At 58.1% G+C, this 24,821-nt stretch overlaps 3 protein-coding genes across 4 annotated transcripts; all 3 read right to left on the reverse strand.

Moving 5' to 3' along the window:
- Positions 1–385: 385 nt before the first annotated feature.
- SMIM24 (small integral membrane protein 24) lies at positions 386–2,104 on the reverse strand. Its single transcript, XM_060182234.1, has 4 exons — positions 2,038–2,104; positions 1,701–1,806; positions 1,469–1,534; positions 386–783 (listed from the first exon to the last, which is right to left on the reverse strand). Exons 1-4 carry the CDS (start codon positions 2,102–2,104, stop codon positions 660–662), a joined length of 363 nt encoding a protein of 120 aa, XP_060038217.1. The 3' UTR covers positions 386–659.
- A 1,060-nt stretch (positions 2,105–3,164) lies between these two features.
- Positions 3,165–4,061, reverse strand: SMIM44 (small integral membrane protein 44). The gene is made up of 2 exons (XM_060182235.1): positions 3,869–4,061; positions 3,165–3,388 (listed from the first exon to the last, which is right to left on the reverse strand). The coding sequence occupies exons 1-2, from the start codon at positions 4,056–4,058 to the stop codon at positions 3,165–3,167; spliced, it is 414 nt and encodes a 137-aa protein (XP_060038218.1). The 5' UTR covers positions 4,059–4,061.
- A 2,695-nt stretch (positions 4,062–6,756) lies between these two features.
- DOHH (deoxyhypusine hydroxylase) lies at positions 6,757–9,950 on the reverse strand. 2 transcript variants are annotated; one of them, XM_060182051.1, is made up of 5 exons: positions 9,836–9,950; positions 8,454–8,781; positions 8,036–8,112; positions 7,487–7,733; positions 6,757–7,309 (listed from the first exon to the last, which is right to left on the reverse strand). In XM_060182051.1, exons 2-5 carry the CDS (start codon positions 8,725–8,727, stop codon positions 6,984–6,986), a joined length of 924 nt encoding a protein of 307 aa, XP_060038034.1. In that variant the 5' UTR covers positions 8,728–8,781; positions 9,836–9,950; the 3' UTR covers positions 6,757–6,983. The 2 variants fall into 2 exon arrangements, with proteins under 2 accessions (XP_060038034.1, XP_007524966.1); XM_007524904.3 differs by having other exon boundaries at positions 9,774–9,920.
- Positions 9,951–24,821: the final 14,871 nt, after the last annotated feature.

Raw genomic sequence — 24,821 nt, forward strand, 5'->3', positions numbered from 1 at the left:
CCACCATCCATCCATCCTCCTCCATCCATCCATAATCTTATCCATCCATACTCAATCCATCCATCTATCCATCTACCATCCATCATCCACCATCCATCCATCATCCATCCACCCTCTATCCGTTCATCTCCATCCATCCTCCATCCATCCGTCCATCATCCATCCGTCCATCCACCTATCCTGCCATCCTTCCCCCGTCTGCCCACTGTCCACCCCTGATCCCGCCTGTTGTGCTGGGGCCCTGTCCCAAAATGCTCCGGGCAGATCCTGCCAGGACCTCACACCCACCAGGTCAGGGCTGGTGCCGGGGTGTTTATGGCAGCGGGCGATGTCTGGGACAGGAGAGCAAAGTCCATGGGGCATGTTCACCGGTGACCCCAGCACCTCCCGGGAAGACTAAGTCCCCAGAGGCCTCAGACACCTTGATCTTTTAATGCAGCCGCCAAGGAGGGGACACTGAAGCATCTCGGCACGGGCAGGGGCTGCTCCCTGAGGTGTCGGCAGGCAGGAGACCTCCAGGGAGAGCTTTAGGGGCAGCAGGGTGCGCCCCAAGTCTCTGCATGGGGGTGTGGGCTCCGAACCCCAATTCAAGTGGCTTCAGATCCCTGCTGCTCAAGTGTGAATGGGCACGCTTGGGGGGGGGCTGCTTGGAGGCAGTGTCAGAAGGCTGTCTTCGAGGCACTTCCCTGGGCTGCCTGCAGCTCCTCATGCAGCTCCACTGCCAGGTTGGTCTCTCCCTCCTCCTTCTCCTTCTTCTTCTTCTTCTTCTCCTTGTCCTTGGAGCTGCAGGGAAACACAGGCCAGTGAGACCCGACCACACCTGGTGACCACAGCTTTACCCACGGTGTCCCCAGGCCCCGGGACAGGAAGCCCTTTGCTACCATATATGGTGGGGGTCCCACCTGGGGGCGGTGATGGGGAGAGGCTGTGGGTACAGGTGGAGGAGAAGCTGGAAGCTCAGGTCTCTTCTGTCTGAGCACCATGCACAGCACCCAGGGAGCCCATGGAGGGTGGGCAGGGCTGTGGGGTCTCTCCTCTCTCAGCACCATGCACAGCACCCAGGGAGCCCCATGGAGGGTGGGCAGGGCTGTGGGGTCTCTCCTCTCTCAGCACCCTGCACAGCACCCAGGGAGCCCCATGGAGGGTGGGCAGGGCTGTGGGGTCTCTCCTCTCTCAGCACCCTGCACAGCACCCAGGGAGCCCATGGAGGGTGGGCAGGGCTGTGGGGTCTCTCCTCTCTCAGCACCAGGCACAGCACCCAGGGAGCCCCATGGAGGATGGGCAGGGCTGTGGGGTCTCTCCTCTCTCAGCACCAGGCACAGCACCCAGGGAGCCCATGGAGGGTGGGCAGGGCTGTGGGGTGTCTCCTCTCTCAGCACCATGGACAGCACCCAGGGAGCCCATGGAGGGTGGGCAGGGCTGTGGGGTCCCTGTCCGTCTCCGACTCTCCTGCCCTCACAGGTCTCACCTCAGTTCCACCTCTTCATAGTGTGTCTCCATCCTCACCATGTCAGACGCCTCCTCATCCTCGGGTCTGGGGGACGGTGGGAAACGTGATTCAGGGCCAAGGGGCATAAGGCAGGTGGGGGTGTCTCACCGGGAGGTCTGGGGCCCCCAGAGGGTGAAGACTCAGGAGAGGGTCACCCCGTGTTCCAGGCGGGGCCGGTGGGGCACAGGTTGGGGGCTCAGGGGGTCCTCACTTGGCTTTGGAGCACCACACACGGTTGACCAGCATGAGAATGAAGACGAGGAAGAGGAAGCCCACCACGGCGGCCAGGCCCACCAGCCAGGGCTGCAGGCGCACCCCTGCAGGAAGCGGGGGGCTTGGAGTCCTCGCCGGGGGACGGACCCCCAGGATGGTCCGCCGGCGGCGGAGGGAAGGCAGCCACGGAAGGCGGCGTGAGCTGGGGCCCCCCTCTCCATCTGTCAGGGTCCCGGCCCCCCATCCCCCGCCCCCGTAAATGTCCTGGGGTCTTGGCGGGAGGGGCCACGGCCGAGCTCGGAGCAGGTTCCCCGGGGCCCCAGTTCTGGACGTACCCTGGGCAGCCGCGGCGACGGGTAGCAGCAGAGCGCCGAGCGCCAGGAGCACCCCCGAGGCGGCCATGTCCCCGGGAGGCCAGCAGCCCACGAGTGACGGGTGAGGCAGGAGCCAGGCCTGATAAGGGGGCAGCTCCCTGCCGCTCAGACTCTGGACCCGAGGTAACGATTAACCCGAGGAGCCCTCTCCTCCCTGTGGCCCGTGTCAGGTCTGGGGGCATCAGACTCAGGGGCTGCGCCTCTCTCCCTAGACGTCCAGGATGTCACTCAGGCTGAAGTGCAATCGAGCGGGACTAGAACCCCGTCCCCCATTTTGGGGCTAGAGCCCCGTCCCCCCATCTCTCTGCACCCCACTGGGCTGCGTTGTCGGGGCCCCACCCTGGCGGGGAAAGTCTGCAGAAGGGACAAGGGTCGCCGGCTGGCCCTGCTCCATCCCAGCTCCCAGCTGCAGCCCATGTGGCACAGGGATGGGTGAGGTCCCCTAAACTGGTGACTCAGATAAGCCGCCTTGGGGGTGAGGGACCCCGCCCTTTGACCCCAGGCAACACCACAACCCAGCCTCTTGGTCTTGGAGGTTTCGGTGCTTGTCCAGAGAGCCTGGGGCTCCCCAATTTCAGCCGGGGTCTGGCTGGCTGAACCCCCAGAAGAACGAGCCAGTCAAAATAAAACGGGGCCCTGCCTGGGGTTTCAGTCACAAAGTTTTAAATGAGTTACTACTCCTCCCGACCCCCCACCCGTCTCCTTAGTCCTTGAAGTTCTGACACTCTGACTTCATCTTATTTTCCTTTATTTTTATGCTAGGGAGGGAACCCAGAGACTTGAACCCAGTTTCTGTGATGTCTTTAATGAGAGGGGACGGGAGACACAGAGAGGGAGACAAGAGACACCCATAGCCCTCTCCGCCCACCCTCCAGGGAGCTGCCCCTGGTGCTGTGTGCATGGTGGTCCCATGTGGCGCTGGGGCTCAAACCCAGGTCCTCAGGCAGGATCCAGTGAGCTGCACCCAGGGAACTGCCCACCCCCGGGGTCATCCCCGGGTCATGCCCTGAGCCCCCTGGGGGGGAGTGGACCAGGGGCGAAGGGCGGCAGGACCCCCAGTCCAGGCTGGGCGAGGGCAGGGGAGGGGTTCAGCGCAGCTTCCAGAGGGAGCCGGGAGCCTGGAGGGGCTGGAAGCTGATGGAGGGGCGGTGGGGGTTGCGGGGGGGCCAGGGGTCCCCGTGTCCGGCCGCGGGGGGGTCCTCCTCTGGCAGCGTCAGCTCGAGGTCCAGCTCCTCCAGGTCCTCTCCGTCCAGGCTGGGCTGCAGCTCCCGGGGGGCCGCCCCTGGCTCTGGCTTCGGGCCAAATGCCCAGTCTGGGGGTAGCGGGCGGTGTCCCCCAGCCCCCAGCTGACACCCCCATTCCTGTCCTCCAAGCTTACCTTCGTGACCCCTGCTGGCCTCAACAGCCCCCAACCCCCATGCTGTCTCTGACCCCACACCCCCTCCTCAGCCCCACTGACCACACACGCCCCTGATCCCGATGGACCCTATGCACCCCGGACCCCCCATCTGACCCCAATGGTTCCCACTGACCCCCTGCTGACCCTGGTGACCTGTCACTGACCCCACGACCCAGGGCCAACCCCAGTCCCTCCCTGCTGACCCCCAGCTGACCCTCTTCCCCGATTGACCCCCAATGACCCTGAGAGCCCCCTCACTGACCCCAACAGCCCCCCACTGACCCCATCCCTCCTGCTGAACCCCACCGACCCTATGGTAACCCCAACTGACTCCACATTTGACTCCTGCTGACCCTGTGACCCCTGACCTCAGCTGACCCCGCACCCACTCACCCGCCAGGTCGTGCGCCAGGTCCTTGAGCAAGTGGCCGACAATTGCGTAGGCGACAGCCAGCACAAGCGTGGCGGCCAGCAGCAGGTAGAGTACAGGCCGGGGCAGCCGTACGGCATCCAGGGCGGGGGGCCGGTACTCCTCGTAGAGTGCCTCCTCCTGGCCATCGGCACCCCCAGGCATGGCAGACATGGCCACCCGCAACACAGCTCCCTAAGCCGATCTGCCTCCTGCGGCCTGATCCGGCTTCCAGAACCCCCCCCCTCAGGCTCACAGCCTGCAAGGCTGGGAACCCCCAGTCACCCCTCACGGATTTCCACCTGTGGGTGGGGCAGCTTCCAGACCGAGAACAAGGCTGCGCAAATCCCTGTCCCCAGAGGGGACACTGAGAGGGAGGGACACAAGAGTGAGAAATGTGGCCACAGGTGCCCTCAGGTGGACACAGTGGGTATGACAGGCCATGGGGTAATGTGTACTGTGGAACTAGGTCCTTTGGCGCCCTCCGGTGGACACAGCGGGTATAACAAGCTATGGTGTAATGTGTAATTAGGTCCTTTGGCGCCCTCCGGTGGATACGGAGGGTATGACAAGCCCATGGGTAATATGTAATGTGGAACTAGGTCCTTTGGCGCCCTCCGGTGGACACAGCGGGTATAACAAGCTATGGTGTAATGTGTAATTAGGTCCTTTGGCGCCCTCCGGTGGACACGGCGGGTATGACAAGCCCACGGGTAATATGTAATGTGGAACTAGGTCCTTTGGCGCCCTCCGGTGGACACAGCGGGTATAACAAGCTATGGTGTAATGTGTAATTAGGTCCTTTGGCGCCCTCCGGTGGACACGGCGGGTATGACAAACCCATGGGTAATATGTAATGTGGAACTAGGTCCTTTGGCGCCCTCCGGTGGACACAGCGGGTATAACAAGCTATGGTGTAATGTGTAATTAGGTCCTTTGGCGCCCTCCGGTGGACACGGCGGGTATGACAAGCCCATGGGTAATATGTAATGTGGAACTAGGTCCTTTGGCGCCCTCCGGTGGACACAGCGGGTATAACAAGCTATGGTGTAATGTGTAATTAGGTCCTTTGGCGCCCTCCGGTGGACACGGCGGGTATGACAAGCCCACGGGTAATATGTAATGTGGAACTATGTCCTTTGTCACCCTCCAGTGGACACGGCAGATATGACAAGCCGTGGGGTAAAAAGTAATGTGGAACTAGGTCCTTTTAGCACCCTCCAGTGGACAGAGTGGGGATGACAGGCCATGGGGTAGTATGTAATGTGGAACTACGACCATTGGCGCTCTCTGGTGGTCACAGCGGGTATAACAAGCTATGGGGATGTGTAATGTGGAACTAGGTCCTTTTAGCACCCTCCAGTGGACACAGTGGGGATGACAGGCCATGGGGTACTATGTAATGTGGAACTACGACCACTGGCGCTCTCTGGTGGTCACGGCGGGTATAACAAGCTATGGGGGTAATGTGTGATATGGAACTAGGTTCTTTGGCGCCCTCCAGTGGACACGGTGGATAGAACAGGCTATGGGGTAATATGTAATGTGGAACTGGGTGCTTTGGTGCCCTCCAGTGGACATGCCAGTTATGACAGGCCATGGGATAATAGGCAATGTGGAAGGTCATTTTGGCGCCACCAGTGGACACCGGGGGTATGACAGGCCATGTGGTAATGTGTAACTAGGTTTTTAGCACTCTCAGGTGGACATGGCAGATATGACAGGCTAAGGGTTAATGTGTAATTAGGTTCTTTGGCGCCCTCCACTGGACATGGCAGGTATGACAATGGGGTAATGCGGACCTATTTTTGGCACCCTCCGGTGAACATGGCAGGTATGACAAGCCATGGGGCAATGTGTAACTAGGTTCTTTGGTACCCTCGACTATACACCACCAGTACTGCAGGCTACTGGAGTTAAAGGTACCCTTTGTTAATTCTACTCTAACCCTCTGGTGGCCAAGCCAGGTATTACAGGCCAGGAGGCTAAAATAGCAGGGTTAAACATTGGTTAAGTGGTGCTCTCCGGTGGGCCCAGACGTTATTACAGGCTGAGGGGAACGCAGAAATATAGGATCGGGGACCGTGTGGTGGAGACAGACAGCAATACAGGCTGTAGGAGTAGAAGCACGGTTTTGTGGACACGACAGGCATGAAAAGCAGTCCCAGTGCCTGTGCCAGGCTGAAGAGCTACCGAGGAGGCTGCTCACAGCCCACAGCACCGGCCACCTTCTGTTTGATTTTGCCGCCAGCAGCTGGGGCTTCACGTCTGCAGAAGTCCACTGCCACAGCACTCTATTTTCTGACAGGATGAAAGAGCAAAGCCAAGTCAGCAATGTTGTCACTGCTCCAATGTTCACGCAGCTCCCCACATGGCGGCTAGGGGCTCAAACGCAGGTCTTTGTGCCTGACGTGTCCACCCTACCGGAGGAGCTATGTCCTGGCCCAGAGGCTTTTTCATCCAGAGAGAGAGAGTGGCAGTTAGGCGAGCTCCCTCTCCAGCCCAGAGCTGGACTTCATTTCAGAGCTGACTTGGCAGGTATGGCTTCACTAGGAATTTTTTTTAAGTACTTTTATTAGAGACAGAAAGTGAGGAGAGAGGGAAACACCTGCAGCCCTGCTTCACACTCGTAACACTTTCCCCTGCAGGTGGGGAGCAGGGCTCAAACCCGGGTCCTTGTGCGCTGAACCAAGTAAACACCGCCTGGCCCTCTGCTTTGTCTTTTTTTTTCAAAACAGTGACAGACACACGGCAGAGCTGCACCCCTCCTGAGGCTCCTTACACCCAGGTCCTCAGGGTCAAGCATGGCCTGGACCTGGTGAGTGGCCTCCTGTGTCCACTTCTTGGACCCCCCAACTCACTCAGGCGTCGCTGAGCAAAAATAATTTAATATCCCACACCCCCAGGAGCCCCCTTTCCTCCCCAGCCCACCCGAGACGAGGCAGACAGCGGTGGGAACTGCCTGCAATCTCTCTCCAGAAGTGGGACCACGGCAGCCCAGCGCCCATCGCAACTCGAGTGCCCCTCCCGCCATCCTGCGTGAAAGGATGGCAGAAGCAAGCGGCCAGAGGAGGCAGAAGGCGGGTCCCAGAGCAGGGTTCATGGTCCCCCCGGGGGCGCCTGCAGCCGCTCCAGCCCGTCCGCGTACTGGAAGGCACCGGCGTTCTCGTGCTCGTACAGGTCCAGGGCCACCTGGCAGCTCTCACGCACCACACGCTCGGGGTCTCGGGCGTGTGCCCGCAGCGCCTCCAGGCAGGCGGGCCGGGCGATGGAGCCCAGGGCCTCTGCGCACTCGTGCCGCACCATGGCGCTCTCAGCCGGCCGGGCCAGCACCGCAGCCAACTGGGGTACCGCAGCCTCGTGCTGCATCTGCCCCAGCACGTAGCCCACCTCGTGGCGGAACAGGGCGCTGCCGCAGCTGAGACCTGGTCAGACGGGGAGAGGCATGATTGCCCGGACTGGGGCTTTGGGGGTGCAGGGGGGGCACATGAGGGCGGGAACCAGGACGCCCACCCTGTCGGCCTGCGCCAGAGGGGTCCTGGGGTCCCCACGGCTGAGCTGCCGCCAACCCCGAGCTACCCCCAGCCCCGTGGGGTCCTCACCCTCAGCCAGCGCCAGGGCGGCTTCCTCGCCCCCGGTGTCCCGCAGGGCAAACATGGCCCGGTAGCGCTCGAACAGCGGCCGTGCCTCGTCCAGCAGCGCCTCCCGCAGACGCCCCACGTCCCGCTCCTCAGCCGGGGGTGCCGGGTCCACTGACAGGTAGGGGCCCTCCAGGGCTGGCTGCCTGCCCTGCCCCTGCTCCTGCAGCCACTCAAGCCTCCGCACGGCCAACTGACATGTCTCTGCCACCTGCCGGGGGAAGGGGGGGGTGAGGTAGTGCCTGAGTTGGAGCCCAGACACCACATGGGAACACTATGACAGCACGGGGGAAGCTCTGTGGATGGTGCAGGGGTGTCTCTGTCTCCCTCTCTCTGTGTCTAAAAGCAGGCCCTTCAGGGCACCCAGCAGATGGAACACAGGACTAGCAGGCGGAGTTCCAACCCCAGCACCGGGTGCCAGAGTGATGCTCTGCTGCTCTCACCAGTAAGTGAATCTCAGACAAGAAGGGAAGGGGAGGGTGTGGGTCCTGGGGAGGGGTCGGGGGGCCTCACCTCAACCACAGGGTCACTGGAGTACTGCTTCAGAAGGTCCAAGACTTCAGGGCTCCCGATGGCCCCCAGTGCCTCCCCTGCGGGAAGCGGAGACAACAGTTGGGGGGGCCGACCGAACCTAGAAACGCCGCCACCCCCCACCGAAGACTGGAGCAGATGCGGCCCTCGCTGCCTGTGGGCCAGAAAGACAGCCCAGTGGAAAGGGCAGGTTCCAGCCCCGGCACCACGTGGAAGGCACTACAGCAACCCAGCAAGCTCCAACACTGTGCGGGTGCCTCTCTGAATGAAAGTGTGGCTGAGGGGTGAAATCACACAGCACCAGGATGGACGCCCCCTGCACCACCGTGCACAGGGCGAGTCTCATGAGCGCTGGGGTGTCTTTGCATCTCTGTCTCCCGTCACACGTCCCAGCGCTCACCGGCCTCGTGGCGCACCATGGGCTCCTGGCAGGGGTCACGCAGCACGGCCACCAGCGTGGGGATGGCGCGCGCGTCCTGCATCTGGCCCAGGCAGTAGGCCAGCTCGTGCTTGAGCAGCGCTGAGTCGTCCCCGAAGCCACGGCTGATCCAGGCGACGGCGGCCGGGCCCCCCAGGCCCCGCAGGGTGAACAGCGCCCGGAATCTCGCCTGCAGGGGCTGCACAGGGTCCAGCAGCGTCCGCCCGATGGCCTCCAGTTCCTGCTCAGTCACCATGGTGTCGCTGGCTGCCTGCCCGGCCCCCCTCCCTCTAGTCTCGGGTTCCGGGACCTGCCACAGGAAGGAGAGGAGGGTCCTGTGAGTATCTGGGGACACCCCAACACTGTGCTAAATGATGAGTGTGAAAGAGAGCTCCTCTGCTGTGTATGGCCCAGGCACCACATGGGAGGAGCCGCGGCACCAGGGGAAGCTCCCTTAATGATACCCTGTCTGCGTCTCTCTTTCGATGGGGCTGCAGGCCAGGGCATGCCAGCCGCCCTGAGGCTCCCAGCGAGGCGAGCCCGCCAGTGTCTCAGCATCAAAGGAGATGACACGCCACCACCATCGGACATCATAGAGTCCCGGCTGGGGGCCTGCGGTGACGCACCTGGCACCTGGCTGGGCGCACACGTCAACGCGCACAAGGACCTGGGTTCAAGCCCCGCCCCTCCCCACCTGCAGGGAGGAAGCTTCACAAGCGGAGGAGCAGGGCTGCAGGTTCTCTCTCCACCCTCCCCTCTCAGATTATAAGCAAAATTAGCAGAAATACTTAAGAAATAAATACGCCACAGAGAGCTGTTGGCCCAAGTGGTGGCGCTGCGGTGGGAGCCCAGCTCTCAGGCCCGAGGTGACAGGTGCGACTCCCGCCATCCGCTGTGCCCCCGTGGCGCTCGGCTTCTCTCCCTCCCCTCCCCTCCCCTCCCCTCCCCTCCCCTCCCCTCCCCTCCCCTCCCCTCCCCGAGGGAAATCTGCGGGCCGGGGAGACGGCACCGCGGTTCTGCAGACAGACTCTCCCGCCCGGCTCTGAGGTCCCGTGTTCGAGCCCCAGCCCCGGCCCGAGCTCGGCAGGGCTCTGGGGAAAGTGACTAGATGAGTAAGTGCAGGCAGACATCTCTGTGGTCAGCAAACTGTCTCCGAAGCCCCGGGAAGCCCAGCGGGACCCCAGACACGGGTTCCCCCCCCCCCAGCTCGGGACATTCGCTTAGATGCGGGGCACCCCGACCCAGAACCAGGGACCCCAACGAGGCGCCCCCCGGCCCGCCCGCCAGGCCCAAGCCCCGTACCGTCCTCCCCGACGGCCGATCTCGCCCAGCCGGCTGCCGCCACCGCCGCCCGCCGACTTCACCCGCCGCGTCTGCGGCAACGCGGCCTGGGCGCCGCCATCTTGCCGGCCACGTGACGCAGCGGGCGGTACCAACGCGAGAGTTGGGGGGGAGTCGGGAAGGAAACGGCGGCCGGGAGGAGACCCTGGAGCGGCGGAGGGCGCGGTGGGCTGGGTCCCACGGGGAAAGGATTAAGTGGAGGCACAGGGCCGGCCCTGGCGCTCCCGGGAGGCGCGGATTGCAGGACTCCCCCTGCGGGAATGGTCTGTGCCGCCTCAGCCTCTGAGCATGCGCAGCGCAGCGCCGCGGGGCGGGGCGGGGCGGGGCGCCCGCGGGCTCGGGGGCGTGGCGACCAGCGAGGGGCGGGGCCAGGCGGGGAGGAGTCACAAAGAGGACGCGGTTGGGGCGGCGCGCCTGGTTAACCGCTCACAGTACAGTGTGCCGGGCCCCGGGTTCGAGCCCCCGCTCCCCACCCACGGGGGAAAGCTTCCCGAGTGGTGAGGCAGGGCTGCAGGCGTCTCTCTGTCTCTCTCCCTCTCCCCTCACAATCTGTCTCTATCCGATAGCAAGTTAAAAGATTTTTTTAATCATTAAAATATCCATCCTTTCCCACATTCATTCTTTTCGCCAAGTTCACAGGCGGTGTGGGCAAGGCAGCCTGCAGTCTGGACCCTCCTAGACCTCAGAGATTGTCAGGGGGCAGATAGAGGGTAGAGGAATCGTTGACTGAAAGAATGGCAGTGCGCCAGCTATAGATTTCGAGTGTGTGAGCTGTTTATCATCCTCCTCCTCATCAGCTTGGGAATTCAGGTCCTTCCACAGGCGGTTTCTCCGCCTCAGGCTGTTTGCTCATTTAGAGACAGAAGGAGAAATGCTACAGCACCAGAGCTTCCCCAGGTGCAATAGTTCTGCTAGGAGGTGCCAGGGTCCAGCCTAGCCCGCACATGTGGCAAGTCAGGTGTGACTGTTTTTCTGAACCCCATGTTAAACTGTAGACTTTTTTTTTTAATGATTTATGTTGAAGGGTTTACTCATTACTGAGAGAGGGAGAGAGAAGCAGGTGGATCATCGCTCCGGCACGTGTGGTGCTGGAGATGAAATTTGCATCTCATGCGTCAGAGTCCGGCACTTGCACCACCGCTTGGGCCTCCTTTTCAGTGATTTAAAGCATCAAACTGAGGACTCAAGCCCAGGAGTGGCTCAAACCCTGGCCGCTCTCCACGGAGCTCTGAGAGAGAGCAGGTCCCAGAGCGGGTCCTGTTGTGTGTACGGGAGGAGGGGAGGAAGCTTCCAACAAGTGTTTAAGGAATTCTCCGCCACCGGCCTTAATCACACAGGGATGCACGCCTCATGATGTCTGCATTCAAGCAGGCAAGCAGAGTCACTCTAGTTTTCAATTTTCTTTTCTTCTCTCTCTCTCTCTTTTTTTTTTTTTTTTTTTTTTTTTTACCAAAGCACTACTCAGCTCTGGCTCATGGTGGTGCAGGGGATTGAACCTGGGAATTTGGAGCCTCAGACATGAGAGTCTCTGCATAACCACTGTGCTATCTCCCCCTGCCCTTCAATTTCCTTCTCTCTTCCCTGCCCCTCTGTTCTGCTGGGACTTGGGGGTGAGCCTTGAGGTCCTGTTCCCTCTGTGTTCGTCATCAGCTGAGGAAGGGCTCCCGCCTGGTCCCGTGGCCCGGCTCCTTCAAAGGCAGGAGCACCCTGAGTCAGCTGCCTTCCAGTCCCCACAGATGTCCGAGAAGGTGGTGGCTTCCGGTGGACCTCTTTGACAATCCATGGTCTCTCTGGCAGGAAAATGTGGTGACTGGGGAGATGGGTCAGCAGGCAGGGTATGGGACTTAGTGCCTGGGGTTCCTGATTTGATCCCTGGCACCGCAAATACTGGAGAGGTTCTCTGACCCTTTCATTGTGTGATCTGTGAACCTTTCTGTCTCATGCAGTGAAGACATCTTTTTTATTTTATCATGTTTTTAGTTTTTCCTCATTTTTTATTTGGTAGAATAGAGAGTAAATGAGAAGGGAAGGGAAACAGACACACCTGCATCCCTGCTTGTGAAGCTTCCTCCCTGCAGGCGGGGACTGGGAATTTGAACTCACGTCCTTATACGCGATTTTTATGTATGCTTAAAATGGGTATGCCACCACCTGGCCCATGAATTTTTTTTTGTTTTTTTTTTTTTTGCCTCCAGGGTTATTGCTGGGGCTCGGTGCCTGCACTATGAATCCACTGCTCCTGGAGGCCATTTTTTCCCTTTGGTGCCCTTGTTTATCATTATTATTCTTGTTATTATTGCTGTCGTTGTTGGATAGGACAGAGAGAAATGGAGAGAGAAGGGAACACAGAGAGGGGGAGAGAAAGACAGACACCTGCAGACCTGCTTCACCGCCTGGGAAGCGACTCCCCTGCAGGTGGGGAGCCGGGGGCTCGAACCGGGATCCTTATGCCGGTCCCTGCGCTTTGCGCCACCTGCGCTTAACCCGCTGCGCTACCGCCGGACTCCCTCTTGTTTTTAAACAGAGATTGAGAGGAAGTGCTAGAGGGGGAGATTGCATACTAAGTCAGAGCTAGAGGGGGAGATTGCATACTAAGTCAGAGCTAGAGGGGGAGATTGCATACTAAGACACGAGCAGCAGGGCTGTGCTATTCTCTCTCCTTCTCTGGCTCATAGAGAAAAAAATAACCACCGGGAGTGGTTGGAGTCATGTAGACACTGAGCCCCAGCGATAACCCTGGTGGCAAAAAACCAATAAACAAACAGGTCCTGGTGGTGGCCCAGAGCGGAGCTTTGGCCATCACGTGTATCAAGCTGATGCCTCTCTCTCCTCTATCACTGATAAACAAACCTTCAAATAAGTAAATACATGATGTTAAAAAAAAAAAAAAAAGCAACATTAGAGTTAAGTGATTCTGTCGCAAAGTCTAGCGGTTCCTTAAGGCTCGCACTTAGAACAACTGCGTGACCACCACCACCCCCCCCACATACACACACCACTTTTAGGGAGCTCGGGCTATTTGAGGGCACTGAGGGGCAGATGTGTCTAAGTTTCAATAGGTGTGACCCCACCACCCCCCAAAAAAAAATCCACAGCCAGGATGCCTGGTGAGGTAGATAAGGCTGGGACGCCTGCCGGAAGCAGAAGATGGGGGCCTGCAATCAGCTCTTTGCCTGGGAGGAGGAGATAGCCGCAGAGGAGACAGGAGCAGGGAGTTGCAGGGGGCCCACACCCAGCCCTGCACCCCTGTGCCTCCTGGCTCAGAGCTTTTGAGGCCCAGCAGAGGTTTGGGGTCTCTCTCTCTCTCTCTCTCTCTCTCTCGATTCTCTGGCCAAGCATCCTTATGCCACTCTGCTTGTGGCTGGGGCCTGCCTGTCATGCCTCTCTCTCTAATCCATACATCCTTAGGGCAGGAAAGACAGCACAGAGGTTCTGCACTAGACTCACCTGCCTGAGGCTCTGGTCCCAGGTTCAGTCCCCAGCACCACCATTAGCCAGAGCTGAGCAGGAAGAGTCCTGGTCTTTTCTGTTTCTGTTTCTTTGTATCTCTGTCACTTCGAATAAATTTCAGGGGGGCCGGATGGTGCCGCACCTGGTTGAGCGCACATGTTACAATGCATAAGGGCCCAGGTTGAGCCCCTAGTCCCCACCTGCAGGGGAAAAGCTTCACAAGTGGTGAAGCAGTACTGCAGGTGTCTCTCTGTCTCTCACTCTCCCTATCCCTCCCTTCACTCTTAATTTCTGACTGTCTCTATCCAATAAGTAGATAATTTTTTTTTAAAAATTAAAAATAAATGAATAAATCTCAGGTTAAGCGAAGCGCAAGGACCGGCATAAGGATTCCAGTTCGAGCCCCCGGCTCCCCACCTGCAGGGGAGTCGCTTCATAGGCGGTGAAGCAGGTCTGCAGGTGTCTGTCTTTCTCTCCCCCTCTCTGTCTTCCCTTCCTCTCTCCATTTCTCTCTGTCCTCTCCAACAACGACGACAACATCAATAACTACAATAGTAAAGCAACAAGAGCAACAAAAGGGTATATATACAAATTTCAGTGCAAGGACTGGCATAAGGATCCCGGTTCGAGCCCCTGGCTCTCCACCTGCAGGGGGGTCACTTCATAAGCAGTGAAGCAGGTGTGCAGGTGTTTTATCGTTGTTGTGGTTGTTACTATTATTCTTGTTATAGCTGTTGTTGGATAGGACAGAGAGAAATGGAGAGAGGAGGGGAAGACAGAGAGGGGGAGAGAAAGACAGACACCTGCAGACCTGCTTCACCGCCTGGGAAGCGACTCCCCTGCAGGTGGGGGGTGGGGGGCTCGAACTGGGATCCTTACGCTGGTCGTAGTGCTTTGTGCCACATGCGCTTAACCCGCTGTGCTACCGCCCGGCTCCCCAAGATTTATATTTTAAATTAATTAAAAACTTGATGTTTGTAAGAGACAGAGGAAGAGAGAGAGAGAGAGAAGCAGAGCTCCCCTCTGGCACATGTGATGCTGGGGATAGAACTCAGGACCTCATGCTTGAGACTCCAAGTCACTGCACCAACTCCCCCTGATGGCTTAGTTCATGTAAAAGAAATACAGCAAATCTTTATTTTAGGGCCAGCAGAGTATGTTCTGCTTTGCTGGGATTTGGGGGCAAGGAGGCAGCACAGGGCATCTGCAAAGGGCTCTCCTGCCTGAAGCGCCAAAGTCCCAGGTACAATGCCAGGTACCACCTTTCAGCTAGGGCTGAACAGGTCTCGTAAAAAGCATTTTAGAGTGATGTACCTTATGTCTTACAGCTGAGAGAGAGCATCTTGGGTGAAGAAGAGGAGAAAGAAGTCAGAACTCCAGTCCCCCGCTGGGGATTGAACCGGAACCTCAGGCAGGGGAGTCGGAAGCTCTACCAGCTGGGCCTTTGGTCTGGATGCTGCCTGGTTGGCTTGTCCACAGCCGGTTCAAGCTGGCAAGCGGTCACCTTGGTTTGGGGTGGGGAGCAGCAGTGGCAGACACCCGGTGTGGAATCACACACCACAGCTGTGGGGAGAGATCGTACGTCTGTCCTGGCGGCCCTGTCCTCACCCCCCAGGCAGCCCAGAGTGTTTGCAGGGTGGTCAGGACAGCTTCCAACTGAAACTAACAAAAAAAGTCTCAGGGATGATGGCAAGAAAATCACTTTGCTATATGACATATTACAGGTTCGGTCCAAGGGTCTTAGTAAGCGATCAAGTAGGATTTCTCTGTTTACATCTCTGTTACTCACAAAGATTCAAAAAAAAAAAAAAAAGTGTTAGCTCCAGGCCAACTCTTCCAGATAGAGGACGGCAGAGGCAGAGGGCACAGACCACAGCACGAAAGCTTCCTCCAGTGTGAGGGGGGGTGGGCCAGGCGTGCCCTGCCCACGCGAGCCATCTGCCAGTCCTCACCAGGAAAGCTTCTAAGCGAGAGATGCCTAGTGTAGGTCAACCTTTTTCTTTCTCCTTTTTCTCGAATATTCGTTTGTTCATCTTCCTGAGACAGAAAGAACACCAGCGTATCGCAGTGGCATGATGCCAGCGGTGGAATTTGGGAGCTCATAGTCAAGTTTTGTGCTCCACCTGCGAAGCCACCTCTCTGGAAGTTTTGTTTTGTTTTTTAAGATGTTTTTCATTTATTCATTAATGAGAAAGATTGGAGCAAAGAGAGAAAGAACCAGACATCACTCTGGTACATGTGCTGCCAGGGATTCAACTCAGGACCTCACGCTTGAGAGTCCGATGCTTTATTTTATCTGGACAAATTTTTTTTTAAAGATTTATTGAGACCCACAGAAAGAGGAGACCAGAGCATCCTCTGGCTTATATGGTGCTGGCGGTTGAACCAGGGACCTCACAGGCTCTACCCACTGAGCCACCTCCCCTGGCCAATCAACAGATTGTTGTGCTTCCTGGCCGGAGAAGCATTCAGTAGGAGGGAGGGAGGGATAAAGGAATGAGGGGCTGGGGCGACAGCAGGCTGGTTCTGCAAGAGACTCTCCTGCCTGCGGCTCTGAGGCCACGGGTTCAGTCCCCAGCTCCACCAATAGCCAGAGCTCCGCAGGGCTCCGGGCTTGCTTTCTGTGTCTTTGTCTCTGTTATCTCTCTGCCTCTCTCGCTACAATAAGATACAAATGCCCTTTTTTCCAGGAGGTGCCGCAGTGGATTAAGGATTGAACTCTCAAGCATGAGGTCGTGAGTTCAATCCCCGGGAGCACAACTACCAGAGCGCTGTCTGGCTCTCTTTCTCTCTCTCCCCGCCTATATGTCTCATTAATACATATTTAAAAAAAAATAATTAAAAAAAACAAAAGCCCTTTAAAGACTGTTAGATGGAGGGAGGGAGGGAGGGAGGGAGGGAGGGAGGGATGGGTGGGTGGGGAGTGATGGTGGAGTCGCTGGATGAACGAAGCCGAGTAAATGGAAGTGATAGATTGGCTGAGGGAACCGGTAGGTAGGTGGACGTGTGGTGACCGAGCGAATGAGCCGGAGGGACGGACGAACCGACGAAATGGCCCTTGCATTCCCCGCAGGGATGGACGGACTACCCGGCTGCCGGCCCCGCCCTCTCCCCCCCGGCCGCGCAGCGAGGCCCCAAGCCGCTCCAGCCTGGGCCACGCCCCTTCCGGCCGCTGTCGCCCGTGGCAACGCGTGGCGGCGGCGCTTCCTGTATTCATTCGAATCCCCGCGCGTCACTTCCTCCCGAGATGCCCGTGGCGCGCAGGCGCGGCGGCCGCAGGGGGGGCGTGGCCCGGCGACGGGGGCGCGCGCGGCGGCGCGGGGGGCGTGGCCGGGCGGCGGGGGCGCGCGCGCCGGCGGCGGCGGAGCAGACGGCCGCCATATTAGGGAGCGCGGCACCCCGATTCCGACGGCGGCGGCCGCGGCGGGGCCTGGGCAGCGCGGCGCCGGGAGCAGCGGCCCTCGGGCGGGGGCGGCGGGGCCGGGGGAGCCAGCGGGCGGCGGCGGCGGCGAGCGAGCCAGCCAGGTGAGGCCGGGACCCGCCCCCTGCGCGCCCCGGGACGCCCACCCCGGGGGCCGCCCGCGCACCCCAAAGCGAGACCCCGGGGCGCGGCCTTCGCGGCTCTGCGCCCCGGCCGGGCCGGGCTGCACCGAGCCCCCGCCGGCCCCGTCGGTCGCGCAGGTCCCGGCGTCGCGGCGCCCCCGACGCGGCCCGCCCGGCACCCCGGATCTAGGCCCGCGGCGCCTCTCCCGGGTGTGGCCGAGCCCTGCCCCCAGGTGAGCGGGTCCGGCCCGGCGACGAGGCCGGGTGACGTCAGCCTGACCCCGCTGACCCCGGTGACCCCGCTGACCCCCGCCGCCCATCGGTCGGCTCGACCCCCGGCCGTGGGGCTGTCTCCGCACCGACCGCCCTCCGCGTTTGGGGGCCGCCCCGGGGTCGCCGTGTCCGGCAGTTTCCTCGCCTGCGGGTCCTTTGGGGGGGGATCAGCCCTGCTCCTTTTCACGGCCGCGTAGTACTCCGTCGGCCCCTGCCCGCCCCCAGCTCGGGGGACGCCGGGGTCTCCACCTTGGGGTGCAGAGACCGAGGGTCGGGGTGGGGGACGGGGCTGGGGGCTCCTGCCGCCGGGGGTGGGGAGAGGGGAGGGCCGGGGCTCCCTGCTTGCCTGCCCCGGCGCTGTCGCTCCGTCTCTCTGAGCTGGGCTCTGTCTCCGTATCTCTGAGTTGGGCACTGTCTCTGTATCTCTGAGCTGGGCTCTGTCTCCGTATCTCTGAGTTGGGCACTGTCTCTGTATCTCTGAGTTGGGCACTGTCTCCGTATCTCTGAGATGGGCTCTGTCTCTGTATCTCTGAGTTGGGCTCTGTCTCCGTATCTCTGAGGTGGGCACCGTGTCTGAGTTGGGCACTGTCTCCGTATCTCTGAGATGGTCACTGTCTCCGTATCTCTGAGTTGGGCACTGTCTCCGTATCTCTGAGATGGGCACTGTCTCCGTATCTCTGAGATGGTCACTGTCTCCGTATCTCTGAGTTGGGCACTGTCTCCGTATCTCTGAGATGGGCACTGTCTCCGTATCTCTGAGATGGTCACTGTCTCCGTATCTCTGAGTTGGGCACTGTCTCTGTATCTCTGAGTTGGGCACTGTCTCTGTATCTCTGAGTTGGGCTCTGTCTCCGTATCTCTGAGTTGGGCTCTGTCTCCGTATCTCTGAGTTGGGCACTGTCTCTGTATCTCTGAGTTGGGCTCTGTCTCCGTATCTCTGAGTTGGGCACTGTCTCTGTATCTCTGAGTTGGGCTCTGTCTCCGTATCTCTGAGTTGGGCTCTGTCTCCGTATCTCTGAGGTGGGCACTGTCTCCGTATCTCTGAGTTGGGCTCTGTCTCCGTATCTCTGAGTTGGGCTCTGTCTCCGTATCTCTGAGGTGGGCACTGTCTCCGTATCTCTGAGTTGGGCTCTGTCTCCGTATCTCTGAGTTGGGCTCTGTCTCCGTATCTCTGAGTTGGGCACTGTCTCTGTATCTCTGAGTTGGGCTCTGTCTCCGTATCTCTGAGTTGGGCTCTGTCTCCGTATCTCTGAGTTGGGCACTGTCTCTGTATCTCTGAGTTGGGCTCTGTCTCCGTATCTCTGAGTTGGGCACTGTCTCTGTATCTCTGAGTTGGGCTCTGTCTCCGTATCTCTGAGTTGGGCTCTGTCTCCGTATCTCTGAGGTGGGCACTGTCTCCGTATCTCTGAGTTGGGCTCTGTCTCCGTATCTCTGAGTTGGGCTCTGTCTCCGTATCTCTGAGGTGGGCACTGTCTCCGTATCTCTGAGTTGGGCTCTGTCTCCGTATCTCTGAGTTGGGCTCTGTCTCCGTATCTCTGAGGTGGGCACCGTGTCTGAGTTGGGCACTGTCTCCGTATCTCTGAGATGGTCACTGTCTCCGTATCTCTGAGTTGGGCACTGTCTCCGTATCTCTGAGATGGGCACTGTCTCCGTATCTCTGAGATGGTCACTGTCTCCGTATCTCTGAGTTGGGCACTGTCTCCGTATCTCTGAGTTGGGCACTGTCTCTGTATCTCTGAGTTGGGCACTGTCTCCGTATCTCTGAGTTGGGCTCTGTCTCCCTGTCTCTGAGTTGGGCTCTGTCTCCGTATCTCTGAGTTGGGCACTGTCTCCGTATCTCTGAGTTGGGCACTGTCTCCGTATCTCTGAGTTGGGCTCTGTCTCCGTATCTCTGAGTTGGGCACTGTCTCCGTATCTCTGAGTTGGGCACTGTCTCCGTATCTCTGAGTTGGGCACTGTCTCTGTATCTCTGAGTTGGGCACTGTCTCCGTATCTCTGAGTTGGGCTCTGTCTCCCTGTCTCTGAGTTGGGCTCTGTCTCCGTATCTCTGAGTTGGGCACTGTCTCTGTATCTCTGAGCTGGGCTCTGTCTCCGTATCTCTGAGTTGGGCTCTGTCTCCGTATCTCTGAGGTGGGCACTGTCTCCGTATCTCTGAGTTGGGCACTGTCTCTGTATCTCTGAGTTGGGCTCTGTCTCCGTATCTCTGAGTTGGGCACTGTCTCTGTATCTCTGAGGTGGGCACCGTGTCTGAGTTGGGCACTGTCTCCGTATCTCTGAGATGGTCACTGTCTCCGTATCTCTGAGTTGGGCACTGTCTCCGTATCTCTGAGTTGGGCACTGTCTCTGTATCTCTGAGTTGGGCTCTGTCTCCGTATCTCTGAGTTGGGCTCTGTCTCCCTGTCTCTGAGTTGGGCACTGTCTCTGTATCTCTGAGTTGGGCACTGTCTCTGTATCTCTGAGTTGGGCACTGTCTCCGTATCTCTGAGTTGGGCACTGTCTCTGTATCTCTGAGTTGGGCACTGTCTCCGTATCTCTGAGTTGGGCTCTGTCTCCCTGTCTCTGAGTTGGGCTCTGTCTCCGTATCTCTGAGTTGGGCACTGTCTCCGTATCTCTGAGTTGGGCACTGTCTCCGTATCTCTGAGTTGGGCTCTGTCTCCGTATCTCTGAGTTGGGCACTGTCTCTGTATCTCTGAGTTGGGCACTGTCTCCGTATCTCTGAGTTGGGCACTGTCTCCGTATCTCTGAGTTGGGCACTGTCTCTGTATCTCTGAGTTGGGCACTGTCTCCGTATCTCTGAGTTGGGCTCTGTCTCCCTGTCTCTGAGTTGGGCTCTGTCTCCGTATCTCTGAGTTGGGCACTGTCTCTGTATCTCTGAGCTGGGCTCTGTCTCCGTATCTCTGAGTTGGGCTCTGTCTCCGTATCTCTGAGGTGGGCACTGTCTCCGTATCTCTGAGTTGGGCACTGTCTCTGTATCTCTGAGTTGGGCTCTGTCTCCGTATCTCTGAGTTGGGCTCTGTCTCCCTGTCTCTGAGTTGGGCACTGTCTCTGTATCTCTGAGTTGGGCACTGTCTCTGTATCTCTGAGTTGGGCACTGTCTCCGTATCTCTGAGTTGGGCACTGTCTCTGTATCTCTGAGTTGGGCACTGTCTCCCTGTCTCTGAGTTGGGCACTGTCTCCCTGTCTCTGAGTTGGGCACTGTCTCTGTATCTCTGAGTTGGGCACTGTCTCCGTATCTCTGAGTTGAGCACTGTCTCCGTATCTCTGAGTTGGGCATTGTCTCCCTGTCTCTGAGTTGGGCACTGTCTCCCTGTCTCTGAGTTGGGCACTGTCTCTGTATCTCTGAGTTGGGCTCTGTCTCCGTATCTCTGAGTTGGGCACTATCTCTGTATCTCTGAGTTGGGCACTGTCTCCCTGTCTCTGAGTTGGGCACTGTCTCCGTATCTCTGAGGTGGGCACCGTGTCTGAGTTGGGCACTGTCTCCGTATCTCTGAGTTGGGCACTGTCTCTGTATCTCTGAGTTGGGCACCGTGTCTGAGTTGGGCACTGTCTCTGTATCTCTGAGATGGTCACTGTCTCCGTATCTCTGAGTTGGGCACTGTCTCCGTATCTCTGAGTTGGGCACTGTCTCCCTGTCTCTGAGTTGGGCACTGTCTCCGTATCTCTGAGCTGGGCACTATCTCCATATCTCTGAGTTGGGCACTGTCTCCGTATCTCTGAGGTGGGCACCGTGTCTGAGTTGGGCACTGTCTCCGTATCTCTGAGATGGGCACTGTCTCCGTATCTCTGAGATGGTCACTGTCTCCGTATCTCTGAGTTGGGCACTGTCTCCGTATCTCTGAGTTGGGCACTGTCTCTGTATCTCTGAGTTGGGCTCTGTCTCCGTATCTCTGAGTTGGGCTCTGTCTCCCTGTCTCTGAGTTGGGCACTGTCTCTGTATCTCTGAGTTGGGCACTGTCTCCCTGTCTCTGAGTTGGGCACTGTCTCCCTGTCTCTGAGTTGGGCACTGTCTCTGTATCTCTGAGTTGGGCTCTGTCTCCGTATCTCTGAGTTGGGCACTGTCTCCCTGTCTCTGAGTTGGGCACTGTCTCTGTATCTCTGAGTTGGGCACTGTCTCTGTATCTCTGAGTTGGGCACTGTCTCTGTATCTCTGAGTTGGGCTCTGTCTCCGTATCTCTGAGTTGGGCACTATCTCTGTATCTCTGAGTTGGGCACTGTCTCCCTGTCTCTGAGTTGGGCACTGTCTCCGTATCTCTGAGGTGGGCACCGTGTCTGAGTTGGGCACTGTCTCCGTATCTCTGAGTTGGGCACTGTCTCTGTATCTCTGAGTTGGGCACCGTGTCTGAGTTGGGCACTGTCTCTGTATCTCTGAGATGGTCACTGTCTCCGTATCTCTGAGTTGGGCACTGTCTCCGTATCTCTGAGATGGGCACTGTCTCCGTATCTCTGAGTTGGGCACTGTCTCCCTGTCTCTGAGTTGGGCACTGTCTCCGTATCTCTGAGCTGGGCACTATCTCCATATCTCTGAGTTGGGCACTGTCTCTGTATCTCTGAGTTGGGCACTGTCTCTGTATCTCTGAGTTGGGCACTGTCTCCGTATCTCTGAGTTGGGCACTGTCTCCGTATCTCTGAGCTGGGCACTATCTCCGTATCTCTGAGTTGGGCACTGTCTCTGTATCTCTGAGTTGGGCACTGTCTCTGTATCTCTGAGTTGGGCACTGTCTCCCTGTCTCTGAGTTGGGCACTGTCTCTGTATCTCTGAGTTGGGCACTGTCTCCGTATCTCTGAGTTGGGCTCTGTCTCCGTATCTCTGAGTTGGGCACTGTCTCCGTATCTCTGAGTTGGGCTCTGTCTCCGTATCTCTGAGTTGGGCACTGTCTCCGTATCTCTGAGATGGGCACTGTCTCCCTGTCTCTGAGCTGGGCACTGTCTCTGTATCTCTGAGTTGGGCACTGTCTCTGTATCTCTGAGTTGGGCACTGTCTCCGTATCTCTGAGTTGGGCACTGTCTCCGTATCTCTGAGTTGGGCACTGTCTCTGTATCTCTGAGTTGGGCACTGTCTCCCTGTCTCTGAGTTGGGCACTGTCTCTGTATCTCTGAGTTGGGCACTGTCTCTGTATCTCTGAGTTGGGCACTGTCTCCGTATCTCTGAGTTGGGCACTGTCTCCGTATCTCTGAGTTGGGCACTGTCTCTGTATCTCTGAGGTGGGCACCGTGTCTGAGTTGGGCACTGTCTCCGTATCTCTGAGTTGGGCACTGTCTCTGTATCTCTGAGTTGGGCACTGTCTCTGTATCTCTGAGTTGGGCTCTCTCCGTATCTCTGAGTTGGGCACTGTCTCCGTATCTCTGAGATGGGCACTGTCTCCCTGTCTCTGAGCTGGGCACTGTCTCCGTATCTCTGAGTTGGGCACTGTCTCCGTATCTCTGAGTTGGGCACTGTCTCTGTATCTCTGAGTTGGGCACTGTCTCCCTGTCTCTGAGTTGGGCACTGTCTCTGTATCTCTGAGTTGGGCACTGTCTCTGTATCTCTGAGTTGGGCACTGTCTCCGTATCTCTGAGTTGGGCACTGTCTCCGTATCTCTGAGTTGGGCACTGTCTCTGTATCTCTGAGGTGGGCACCGTGTCTGAGTTGGGCACTGTCTCTGTATCTCTGAGATGGTCACTGTCTCCGTATCTCTGAGTTGGGCACTGTCTCCGTATCTCTGAGATGGGCACTGTCTCCGTATCTCTGAGTTGGGCACTGTCTCCCTGTCTCTGAGTTGGGCACTGTCTCCGTATCTCTGAGGTGGGCACCGTGTCTGAGTTGGGCACTGTCTCTGTATCTCTGAGTTGGGCACTGTCTCCCTGTCTCTGAGTTGGGCACTGTCTCCGTATCTCTGAGCTGGGCACTATCTCCATATCTCTGAGTTGGGCACTGTCTCTGTATCTCTGAGTTGGGCACTGTCTCTGTATCTCTGAGTTGGGCACTGTCTCTGTATCTCTGAGTTGGGCACTGTCTCCGTATCTCTGAGTTGGGCACTGTCTCCGTATCTCTGAGCTGGGCACTATCTCCGTATCTCTGAGTTGGGCACTGTCTCCGTATCTCTGAGCTGGGCACTGTCTCTGTATCTCTGAGTTGGGCACTGTCTCTGTATCTCTGAGTTGGGCACTGTCTCTGTATCTCTGAGTTGGGCACTGTCTCCCTGTCTCTGAGTTGGGCACTGTCTCCGTATCTCTGAGTTGGGCACTGTCTCCGTATCTCTGAGTTGGGCACCGTGTCTGAGTTGGGCACTGTCTCTGTATCTCTGAGTTGGGCACTGTCTCCGTATCTCTGAGTTGGGCACTGTCTCCGTATCTCTGAGTTGGGCACTGTCTCCGTATCTCTGAGTTGGGCACTGTCTCTGTATCTCTGAGGTGGGCACCGTGTCTGAGTTGGGCACTGTCTCTGTATCTCTGAGATGGTCACTGTCTCCGTATCTCTGAGTTGGGCACTGTCTCCGTATCTCTGAGTTGGGTACTGTCTCCGTATCTCTGAGATGGGCACTGTCTCCGTATCTCTGAGTTGGGCACTGTCTCCCTGTCTCTGAGTTGGGCACTGTCTCCGTATCTCTGAGGTGGGCACTGTCTCCGTATCTCTGAGGTGGGCACTGTCTCCCTGTCTCTGAGGTGGGCACTGTCTCCCTGTCTCTGAGTTGGGCACTGTCTCCGTATCTCTGAGGTGGGCACTGTCTCCGTATCTCTGAGTTGGGCACTGTCTCCCTGTCTCTGAGTTGGGCACTGTCTCTGTATCTCTGAGTTGGGCACTGTCTCCCTGTCTCTGAGTTGGGCACTGTCTCCGTATCTCTGAGTTGGGCACTGTCTCTGTATCTCTGAGTTGGGCACTGTCTCCGTATCTCTGAGTTGGGCACTGTCTCTGTATCTCTGAGTTGGGCACTGTCTCCGTATCTCTGAGTTGGGCACTGTCTCCGTATCTCTGAGATGGGCACTGTCTCCGTATCTCTGAGTTGGGCACTGTCTCCCTGTCTCTGAGTTGGGCACTGTCTCTGTATCTCTGAGTTGGGCACTGTCTCCGTATCTCTGAGCTGGGCACTGTCTCTGTATCTCTGAGTTGGGCACTGTCTCTGTATCTCTGAGTTGGGCACTGTCTCCGTATCTCTGAGTTGGGCACTGTCTCCGTATCTCTGAGTTGGGCACCGTGTCTGAGTTGGGCACTGTCTCTGTATCTCTGAGTTGGGCACTGTCTCCGTATCTCTGAGTTGGGCACTGTCTCCGTATCTCTGAGTTGGGCACTGTCTCCGTATCTCTGAGTTGGGCACTGTCTCCCTGTCTCTGAGTTGGGCACTGTCTCTGTATCTCTGAGGTGGGCACCGTGTCTGAGTTGGGCACTATCTCCGTATCTCTGAGTTGGGCACTGTCTCTGTATCTCTGAGTTGGGCACTGTCTCCGTATCTCTGAGTTGGGCACTGTCTCCGTATCTCTGAGTTGGGCACTGTCTCTGTATCTCTGAGGTGGGCACCGTGTCTGAGTTGGGCACTGTCTCTGTATCTCTGAGATGGTCACTGTCTCCGTATCTCTGAGTTGGGCACTGTCTCCGTATCTGAGTTGGGCACTGTCTCCGTATCTCTGAGTTGGGCACTGTCTCCGTATCTCTGAGTTGGGCACTATCTCCGTATCTCTGAGTTGAGCACTGTCTCCGTATCTCTGAGTTGGGCATTGTCTCCCTGTCTCTGAGTTGGGCACTGTCTCCCTGTCTCTGAGTTGGGCACT

Source organism: Erinaceus europaeus, chromosome 23 (genome assembly GCF_950295315.1).
Source record: "Erinaceus europaeus chromosome 23, mEriEur2.1, whole genome shotgun sequence".
NCBI lineage: Eukaryota > Metazoa > Chordata > Mammalia > Eulipotyphla > Erinaceidae > Erinaceus > Erinaceus europaeus.